The sequence below is a fragment of the Biomphalaria glabrata genome, chromosome 5 (assembly GCF_947242115.1).
Source record: "Biomphalaria glabrata chromosome 5, xgBioGlab47.1, whole genome shotgun sequence".
NCBI lineage: Eukaryota > Metazoa > Mollusca > Gastropoda > Planorbidae > Biomphalaria > Biomphalaria glabrata.
The window spans coordinates 41,003,501-41,015,034 of record NC_074715.1 but is presented as its reverse complement, the minus strand read 5'-3'; the positions used below and the strand labels follow the sequence as shown (position 1 = coordinate 41,015,034).

Sequence of the window (11,534 nt, the reverse complement as noted above, 5' to 3'; positions counted from 1 at the left end):
CTTAACCATATATAGTCTATTATCTTAACCATATATATGGTTCCATACGGAGTAATGCCATGCCTTTTGAAAAACATCCATTTACACTGTAAGCTGAAGTAAGCTAAATACTTTTAAAGACAAGGTTACAAAGTCAGTTTGTATGGAAACACAAACTCAAACTCGGCCCACGAAAGGCACCCAGGCAGGTCAAAATGCAGGTTTCAAGATTTTCAGAAAGAAAGTATGAAATTCTTTCAAAGGCAAATGACAGAGAAAAATGACGAAAGAATGTTGACATCTTGTGTGGTGCCCCAACGGTCCAGCAGACCAAGGGATAGGTGAAAGTGAAGGAAAGTTCATTGTGAACCTGGCCTAACTGATGTCATATAATGATTATCTAATTGATCTATTTGTTCTGTAAAGGGTCAATCTCTTATTCAAAGCCTCAAGAAAAAAAAAACATTTTCGTTTCCTTTTTTTTTTTTTTTACATATGTATTGCTAAATTAATTATGTTCTGGCATACTAACTACTACATTTACAAAAAAATTTTTTACTTTTTTTTAAAGAGAAAAAATCGTTTAAGTATGCATATAAGTGGAACGTAATGTAAAACAACTATTAATAAGTAGTTTTTCGTATTATCGCGTGCATCTAAATTTCAGTAGTCACTGGGAGTTTTTTTTTTTTACGAACATGTTTTTTTTTTCTTGAGCCTGCCTAATTTGCTTAAGCCCTCCGAAGGATCTTGAAAACCACATGGAAAGAGTGTGAGATCCTTGCGCGAACAGGTATTCCCAGCATCTTTACAGTCCTCAGAGAACGCAACATGCGCTGGCTTGGACACGTTCACCCAGCCTACCCTAAATGCCAAGTAAAATTAAGAAAAAAATTCATACGAGCTCATAAGCATTAAATGCCAAGAAAAATTAAGAAAAAATTCATACGAGCTCATAAGTCGCCTCGTAAAAGGTCTGCGCATGGCAGTTTCTTCCGGGACTGCCCGGATGGAGGATAATCGCATCCCAAAAGTCATTCTCTATGGGGAATTCCGGCAACTCGCGTCTGGCTCATGAAAAACTGGTCGTCCCCACCTCCGTTACTTGGATGTAATAAAACGGGACCGTAAAACAGTAAACATTGATACTGACAATTGGAAAGACAATAAGCCCTAAACGGCATTAGATGGAGAGAGACGGTGACCAAGAAAGCTATGGACAGTGAAAAAAAAAACATGGGGCTAGGCTTTGGAAGAAAAGCATGTCATACGAAAAATGGCCAGCTCCTCTACCACCAAAGTGAAAGCCACCTTAACCTATAATATTTATTGACGGGAGTGTCTCTCCAAAATAGGGCTCCACAAGCCAACATGGCTGGCCCTGCTTTCAGAGGTAATCTGCTGCCAGCTGAAATTTTTCTGCCAGTGACAGAAAAAATAACGCCTGATTTGATCTTCATAGTGCTTCTGAGGGACACCTCTATTACACCGTCTATTTTTAAGATCACCTTTAGCCTTTAGCATGTGGTCACCCCTCATACGGGATAGATGTCCGACCCAGCACAGCTGTCAAACGTCATATATATATACGTATTGTATCGTACTGGACTACACTGTACCAGATGATTTCACTCTGTACTAGCCTGTCTTGCTATGCTGAACTGAACCAGATGGAATAGTCTTGACACTCTAATTTTTTTCTAGATGATCACATGACCATGTCACATGTAATTTCAGTGTGGTGTTCAAACTACAGTATTTTCCAAAAGAGTGGTCACTTATAGTATGTTGGCTTGTGCCATCTGTGTTAACTAATGCCACACACTACTATCCTTTTCCACGTCACTACTACAGTTATGACAATGTATGCCCGGCGTACAGGCACCTTTTTGAATGTGAGGAAAAATGTATTACTTTTTTTTTGTATTTTAACGTATATTATTAATTTATTAGTAGTTAAAAGTTAGGCAATCAATCGCTGAGTACCGGCACCTAATCACTGAGTACCGGCACCTATTTGTTTACAAACAAAAAGCACTATATATATTGTTATGACTGCCATGCGCAGCGCCATCCAGGGTAGTACAGAGATGCGCACTTCTGGTAACCAGACTAGAAAAGGATGTTGACATTAGGAGAAGAACGATTTCCGCCCAAGTTGAGAGCTGTAATGAGAAGACTGTGCCTAAGATAGATGCTGTTTTGTGTATCTGTGATGTCGTGTAAATAAACATATATGTGCCTCGTTGAGTTGCCTCACTTAAGTTATTACAATTGGTGTCAGAAGTGGGATTATAGGCAACTCAACGAGAGGAGGTAGGCTTTGATTACAATGACATATTTGAAGCTATTACATCAGCTCTCAATTAAAGAGCTAAGACAAGAGCTTCGGGACCGAGGTTTAAAATCCCTCGGTAGCAGGGAAACGCTCACGGCTCGTCTGCGGCAAGCCCTGATCAATGAAGAAGAAGATCCGAAGATCTACAAATTTGAAATTGAACTTTGGATTGTTGAGTTCATTGGCAAGATCCAGGACTTTGTGGATGCATTTGATGAACAACTGAACATGATTGGGAACATGATGGGAAATATGAGCAGGAACATAATGTTAAACAAAGTAGATGAAAGTGTATTGCAAGTAGAAGGACAAATAGACCAAAGTGATAAAATTGTGTCGCAAGCAAAAGGAGGAATAAACTCGTTAGGGAAGGAGCAGTTGCCTGGTCAGGACTGTGGCTGCACAAACAGTGGCGATGGAGGCGCTGGGGATTGGAGCGCTGTCTGTGACTGTGTTGTGGGCAAGTCTTGGGGGGCGTGACTTTCTAGACGAGAAACGTGACAACGATTGCTGCGACGATCTCAACGGAATGTACCGAATTGAAGGGAAAGAGACAAATGAAGAAACTGAAGTTTGTTACATGCCTGAAGCGTTTGTTCCTGTTGTACCTGTTACCAGTACCTTAACTGAAGTCTGTTATGTGCCTGAAGCGTTTGTTCCTGTTGTACCTGTTATCAGTACCTTAATGAGCGGGACAAATCAAGACAACGTTGGATCTCCGTTCAAGCCTGTTGCTATGGACCTTAAAGACCTCTGCCTATCTGCCGGAAATTCGAAGCTTGACAACTGCATCCAGAAGTTTAGCATGAACTGTACGCGCGGCGCATCACACATAGAATTTAGATGCCAAGAAAACTACCAACAAGGCATGTGTACTTCTACCATCATCATCGACATTGGCATAGATGAATGTCAATCAAACCACTCTAAATCTGAGATGTCAAGAGGAAGACATTTTCCACTTGAACCTGAAGAGGCCTAACTTCTGGACGTGAGACTGTTAGCTGAGGATGACTGCGGTGCATTGGACTTTGTTTGCAATGTGGCTGCATGTGAACCTGCAGCTCCCTTGAGAGGCGTCTGTCGGGAAGGTCTGCTGAGACAGCGTGTCCGATCAACGGCTGTGCTGAAGAAAACAGTGTTCGACACTATCTCTTTGTGTGTCAAACGGCCACGTCATCGTCGCAACAACAGTCTGGTCAACTGGAGAAAGAGAAAGCGGCACTGGAGGAAAACAATGCGGATGGCTTCGTGGGGAACACGGTCCCTGCCGACTGTGGCTCCCACTGATCGACCTCCTCCTGAACTGTCAAACCTCAGCTGCAGTGTTTCTTTTCGGGAGGAAAAGTGCTAAGACGGAGGCAATGTTTTGACTCTGCCATGCGCACCGCCATCCAGGCTAGTGCAGAGATGCGCACTTCTAGTAACCAGACTAGAAAAGGATGTTGACATTAGGAGAAGAACGATTTCCGCCCAAGTTGAGAGCTGTAATGAAAAGACTGTGCCTAAGATAGAGGCTGTTTTGTGAATCTGTGATGTCGTGTAAATAAACATATATGTGCCTCGTTGAGTTGCCTCACTTTAGAAGTTATTACAATATAATATATATATATATATATATATATATATATATATATATATATATATATATATATATATATATATATATATATATATATTATAAATCATAATAATTGTATAACTAGTCTTAGGTCAAAATCGGCTACATTAACTTTTTTTTTTACTTCTGCATTGATTGCGTTTATAATCTCTCTCTCTCTCTCTCTCTCTCTCTATATATATATATATATATATATATATATATATATATATATATATATATATATATATATATATATATATATATATATATAATCAAAATTATTATTTTCCCACTCATATAACCAGGCTCGTAGAGTTATATGAGAATTATATGAGAATTTTAATAACGGTAGTAACTTCTTATCTTATATTTATATAGCCTATTACAGACGTTACTTGATAAAAGAAGATAATTACGTCCTACGCATTGCATGTGTCAATCTAGTCATGCATGCTAATCAATGAATTAAACTCTGCTAAGTCGTTAGTATCATAATCGACCACAGGTGAACAATGGTAGGCCTATATATGCTTGCCTTGGATGTGGCAAAATATATAGGTCACAGCTGGGGCTGTGTAGCCACGCGGAATACTGCATTCCTCATTAATCTTGGGGCTCGAAGACAAGCCTATATATATTTTATGTAATACCACATCTATATACTTTGTAGCGTTTTTAAATGACTCATTTCATTATAATTCTCATATATTCTTTATACTATATCTATAACTATAACTAATATATATATATATATATATATATATATATATATATATATATATATATATATATATATATATATATATATATATATATAGGCCCTATATTTTATATGCCTATTTTATTAAGATCAGTACGGTTAAATACGTGTTAGAAAACGTATACAGGGGAAGAAAAATAGAAATCTTTTAAAACATATTTTTAAAAATGATGAAAACTAGATCTAGATCTACATAATGACATTATTCTCTATTAAATAAGTATAGACTATAGTGGTAATCAACAAGACTGGTTATCGTTAGATGACGTCATTTAGAGGGCTGACAGACAATATAAAAAATATATATTTGTTTATATAACTAGTATGAGTCGCATATCAGGTGGCCTGCAATTAAAAAAAAGCTTAATTTTAATATTCAATGTCTATTATGAAAGCAATGTAAACGTTTTATAATAAATTGATTAAAATACCCCCCCCCCCAAAAAAAAAAAACATCAGCAGCGAAAAATTGCGTATGAGTCCGTCGTAGTAGAAAAATGGCGAAACGCTTCACTCAAATGGTTCACCTCAAAAGCGTTCATTTTACGTTTAATAATTCAATTTCAACCCCCCAAAAAATAGTTGATCTAGTATTACAATGTAAATGATACATTTCACGACCATTTAAGCTTAACTTAAAACTAAAATTTATCTAAATACGTGCTTTCTTAAGTGAAAGCAATACATAAAAATATTCTTATCAATGGTGTTTTGTTGACCTAAATTCTAAGAGTTGAAAGGACACATCAAGATACGATGTTTATTAATTTAAATTTAAGTGACACAAATATTATTTAAATTTTACTAGCCATCCTATTCAATTTTAGGGTGCCTTTTGTCATGTGTTTAGTGATACTGTAATGCCTTCTATAGCTTCTTAGAATGGGAATGGTCCTAATTTGTCAGGAGTTAGATCTAGAGGACTAAACTCCACCATATTTTGTTTTCACATTTCTAACCCATACAGTACCGTGGCATTTTGTGAAATTTACTGAGAAGACACAATTTTTTGAGAAATTAAATGTATAGAATTGCCATAAAAAGTCTACTGATTACTTTGACACACGATAATCAACGTCCGCTGTTGTTTCTTTTATTTTAGGCTATATTTTAGGCTCACTGTTTTGATAGCATAATACGAGAAAATGGCGACGCAAGCTGTGATTTGTGTTTGTTGAGCTAAAGTTTCAGGCCGTTTACTAATTAATGCTAAAACTTTTGCATGGAGAAAAAAACATAAAATATTTAATAGTATCTCTTGCAATTATCAATATAGTTTTTTAGTTAATTTATTGATATTTCATTTTACTTAACGTATTTTTGTGTAACCACCCAGTTTAGTAACAGCCAGCTTCCAGCTAGAAAATAGCTGTTTTCTGTTAATTTATAATAGCGCTTGTTGTATTATCGTGTGAATTATGATCTGTGATGATTCCTCTAAATGAATCTAGCACTACTATCATTTTTCATGCAGTAATTGTTTAGGGAAATGTTTTTCTAATGAGGCATGAAGCACAAACACACCAAATCCAACCGATTTTCCAACCATTGGCGGCGCTTGGGATATCATGTTTTCTTGGACGTTCGCGCAAACCAATATAGCTAGCTGACTGTAAACTGCAACAACACTCGGATTGTAAGGGTCGACTTATTTGCGATCACAACGTTGTTTTATTATTATAGCTTCTCAGTGAAATAAAATGGAAGATTCTACAAATGCTACACCAGCGGCTGCTACTGCCCCAGCAGTTACTACTCCAGCTAAAGCACAAAAAAAGAAAGCTGCAGCAAAACCAAAGAGCAAGAAACCAGCAAATCATCCTAAATATTGTGACATGATAAAGGTAAATAAAATTAAAAAACGCTAAGCCGCCGCTAAGGGCTAAAATAAAGAAAAAGAATAACATTTGAAAACACGTTGACCGTTGTTATGATCTAGGTCTATAGAACTATAGATCTAGAATAATCTAGATCTAGGCCTACATTAACTAGATCTACTTATCTACATATAATGACAAAAGTGGTCATCATCGAACCACGATGGACGAACTATATTTAATATAAAGATCTAGATGTATAATATATATTATATAGACTATCTAGACCTAGACTATCTGACTCGATAATATCTGAAGTGATATTATTGAATACATAATAATATATAGTACTACAGTAGATTTACTGGTTTAAAAACTTAAATAGTAATTTAATAGCTCTAGAGTCATAGTATAGTCATACTACTAGAGACCAGATAAAAATTAAAAACAAAAGATTAATTATCGCACTATCACTTGAGTAGTAGATCTAGACTAGAATCTAGATCTAGATCTATCTAAAATATCACATATAGTTTAGACTCTATATGACTAGATTGGTCACTAGATCTATATGCTTTTCCTTCATCAACAAATTCATGCCTCATGGATGAAGAGGAATGTGGATTCTGATCTTTACTGAGTTAAAAAAGTTAAATAAGCCTTATGAGTCTAATACTGTTAAATGCCTTGTTTATATTTGCTTTTTTTTTATATTTATGTTGGCTAAACTCTTTCTAGCGGCATTCTAGCCTTTTAACACCAACTCTGATGGCTACACCTCATCATAGATAAAAACTCTTATAGACAGTCTAGATGAGATTGGTATTTTACAAATAGACCCAAATCTAGAATAAATTTTTTTAAAATCATATTTTCATTCATTTGTGACTTTTTTAGTTTGTCATGTTAAGATTGAAAAATAAAAGTGTTTTGAAAATCTCAATTTTGTCATTGTGTACCATACATGGTCTATATACTATTTCTGCATTTTATGTGATTGCAGGCAAATCATGTTTTAATTGCACATTTTGTTAGGATTGTCATTATTCCGTTAGTTCGTAGTTTCTGATATTAACAATTACTATAAAAGTACTTTCTTATAATAGTAGATTCTATCTTATGAACCTGTGATGCTCAGTCTTTCGTAATAAAAATATGAAAGGTCGCTGTTGGATGCTGAATTAAGCATTAAGCCCCCATAAAACAGTCTCATTTTTTCTATGTTTATAAGTATACTTGCCCTCTTCTAGTAAACAGATTCCCTTGGTTCTTTAAATATTTTATTGGTTACAATCATTTATTTAAAAAAAATAAATAAAAGAGTTAATGCTTGTGTAAACTTTTATTGTTTATGATTTATTATGTATGTATGTGGATTGCATTTTATTTTTTAAAATTTTCAATGATGTACTGAAGGTAGAAAGACTTAATTCTAAATAAATAATTACAGGAGCAGTATAAGACTAAGCAAAGTCCTGTGGTTTCTGGTGTTTGTATATATATATATATATAAAGGAATCTTTAATATTATTATTTAATTAATATATATAAAATTTATTTTTTTTAGGCTGCCATCACCAACCTCAAAGAGCGTGGTGGTTCCTCAAGACAAGCCATCCTGAAATACATAATGGCTAACTACAATGTTGGTAAAGATGAGAAAGTCATCAACAGCCATTTAAAAATGGCCTTGAGGGCAGGTGCTAAGAATGGTAACCTAAAACAGTCTAAAGGTGTGGGAGCTTCAGGTTCATTCAAACTTGGAGCAAAGGAGGAGGCAAAGGCAAAAAAACCAAAAGCAGTAAAAAAGGCAGAGAAACCCAAAGCTGCCAAGCCTAAGTCTCCAGCTAAAGCTAAGAAGCCTAAAGCTAAGAAAGCCCCTACAGCTAAAAAGCCTGCAGCTGCCAAGAAGCCTAAGTCCCCAAAGAAAGCAGCAGTAAAAAAGCCCAAAGCACCTAAGCCTGCAGCAGCTGCTAAACCTAAAAAGCCTAAAACACCAAAAAAGAAAGCAGCAGCTCCAAAAAAAGCAGCAGGTGCTAAAAAGGCAGCAGCAAAGAAAGAAAAGTAAAAAACAAAATTCAGCCTACGGTGTACCTAATATTTGTAATTTTAAAGACTGAGAGAGGACTCTTTTTTTTTTTTTCACAATTACTGGTACAGAAACTTTATAGTGTTGTTGACATTATATATGGACTCTTGCAGTTGAAAAGATACTTTTGTTTATAATGTTAGCACTAGTTACTGTGAAAAAAAAATGTAAATATTTGTACAAAGATTTTAATCAGTAATGCAGTTATGCCTCTCCCTGTGGTTGACACTTTACATTTTACTGTAACATTCTATTTTTTTAAAAAATAAAGTAAAGAGAAGTCCCTTAAGTTAATTTTTTCAATGTTATGTCTGGATATGGAGTCTTAATAAACTCCATGTTGACAATCAAATAAATACAATGTGATTCATTTTTTTCACCTTATTCTTAAACTGTTTTACCCATGTTTGTTTGTTTTGCTTGTATTTTTTTTTTGACTATCTATTATGTTTTCAAACACTTAACAAAAACTGGATTACAGATCTAGTACTGTATTTAAACAAGATATTTTGGCCTAAATAGTAATGCCCTTTGGATGAACACATACATCCTTAACAAATAGATTTATAGATATCTGATGTCATTTTACAGTAATTAATTACCGGTTTATAATCTGAAATGGAACTTGATATATAAATTAAAAAGGTCTTTATTAACAATGACGCCTTAACAAAAAAGTCTATATTACTAATTGTGCACCCGTATGTCAGTGCATTTATGTTATGCTGCTTTAACAGGTAACCTAAAGAATTAGAAATGTGACATTTATATAGAAAAATAAATGTAAAGCACATCACAAAAATGACAGTGCGTGCAGGGGCCCATGGTGTTATACAAATCTGTTAAGGGCTACCTGTAGATTTATGTACTGAGTGGACCTGCGAAAGCCCGAAAAGGGAAACAGGAATCAGTACAAACAATCGATATAGTTTATCAATTACCGGTAATCATTATTCAAACAAACCTCCACCCCCCCCCCCTTTCCCGTTTAATATGCTGTGTAGCCCATAGCTCTGGTAAACTGATACATTTACATTGTCGTTATTTTTATACTGGAAGAAATGAATGGGATGTTGTGTGCGATGCAACGATTTTCATTAAGTAGGGGTGTGGCGCTATATGCTCCACATGCATATGTAAGGGTTTTAATAGAGGTATACTGGTACCGGACTTAAACTAGAAGTTGAGTCAAATATGTAAATGGTCACTGGACTTATCCAAAATAACCGAACAGTGGTCATAGCTAAGGAACGCATATATTTTGGGCAAAGTTTGACTTCACTCCAGTAGGCTACTACCTATTCATCATGAATGAGCATAAAAAATCTTGATAGCCTATGAACGAAGTGCACAGCGCAGACGGTCATTCTTTGTTGATTTTTATATACCGGTATATATATTTTAGATAAGAAAAACTATACTAACTAAATATAGGGCCTTTTTGTGGTAGTGCACGCAGTCTTTTCCTGTACAGGTACCTCTGAGAATCAACCTGTTTGAAGGAATTCTCTTTTAATTATAAAAGTTAAAATTCATTTAGGAACATTGCAAGAAAGTTCTCTCTCTTTTTTTTGTGTGTTTTACAACCCTTGTAGATCTATGTAATTGATTACTTTTGTTTTTATATAGAAAATGCACTAAGCTAAGGGGAGATAGGTCTTGTGTAGAGAATTAAAATTAGTTTCCCAACTTCCAAAATAGGTACATGCATGATGCATCTGTGGTAAGAATAAGATATATATAATTGCAAAATAGAATACGGTACCGTTCTAAAAAGGCTAATGTAATAGAATCTAAATGATAAAAAAACGACATATATTTATATAAAAATGAAATAAAAAGTAGAAAATGAAATAAAAAAGCGTTAGGTGTGAGTTTCTCATGCTGACTAATACTATTGATTCCAGGTTATAGCGAGAACCCAAATAGTTATGCAAAGGGACTGCATTTCAAAGCCTCCTTTCATAGACATATATATATATATAGTAAAAGAGTCACTATTGCGGAGCAGGCATGTTTGCGGAACAGCTCGTCGAAATTAGTTAAAATCTACTTTATTTTAAACTTTTCTGCTAAACTACTGTAACGGTACTGCGCATGGTCCATTTCTCTACATTTCCAATATAAGGGTTTTCCTTTCACAGCAGAAAATTAATTTTGAATCCAGGTTAAAGTTGACAGGTGTGGAATCGTACATTATTTTTCACGTACCAGGAGAACCGCATAGGTCAGGGCTTTTTAAAAATGATAATGACACATCACCTGCATGATATACATATTTTTAGGTTTATAAATGGATGTGGGAAAACTTCATGTCGTAGCCATCTACGGGGAATTTAATTTTAAAAAATTTGGGAGATGTTAACCCAGTTTTTACCTTTTTAAAGATAGTCCCAATTGTGGAACATTATAGATGTCATTTATTTGACCTGCGCATTTAGCTTAATATTTACATAGTGATTTAGATTATCTGAATTTAAATATAAGTTTGTATTAGTAAACATAAATTTAAAAACATTTAGACAATAATATTACATATAATATAAAATTTATGATTACCAGACGTCCAGCAAAAAGAGGACAAATCATAATATCATATAGGCCTATATAATATTAATTTAACAAATAAAGAATAGTGGAAGATAAAATCTTGTAAGGAAAATCAGGGTAGTGTGACGTCAATTAAATTAAAGAGGTAAAGAATTAAAAAGTGACAATGTGTTGTCTTCAGCTTCAATAAAATAAGCTTAATGTAAAGGATAAGGAGTTCAAGTATTATATAAGACTAATAAATATATGCTTTATATAGGCTTTGTTCCGACATTTTTACCGTGTTCCGCAATTGTGACTTCTTAAAAAATCCTGTTCCGTAATTGTGATTGACCATATCTCAATCGATTTGAATGTAAAATTTAAATATCTGTTGAAAAAAACTAAACAATACGTCT

At 34.6% G+C, this 11,534-nt stretch overlaps 1 protein-coding gene across 1 annotated transcript; it reads left to right on the top strand.

The window, feature by feature from the left end:
- Positions 1–6,294: 6,294 nt before the first annotated feature.
- LOC106052378 (histone H1-delta-like) lies at positions 6,295–8,961 on the top strand. Its single transcript, XM_013207747.2, has 2 exons — positions 6,295–6,524; positions 8,065–8,961. The coding sequence occupies exons 1-2, from the start codon at positions 6,381–6,383 to the stop codon at positions 8,563–8,565; spliced, it is 645 nt and encodes a 214-aa protein (XP_013063201.1). The 5' UTR covers positions 6,295–6,380; the 3' UTR covers positions 8,566–8,961.
- The last annotated feature ends 2,573 nt before the right edge of the window (positions 8,962–11,534 follow it).

What these genes read in the sequence shown, in the direction of transcription:
- LOC106052378 (XM_013207747.2), top strand. Translation starts at nt 6,381, where the DNA reads ATGGAAGATTCTACAAATGCTACACCAGCGGCTGCTACTGCCCCAGCA. An exon ending in AATATTGTGACATGATAAAG is followed by an intron (nt 6,525 to 8,064) that starts GTAAATAAAATT and finishes TATTTTTTTTAG; the next exon opens with GCTGCCATCACCAACCTCAA.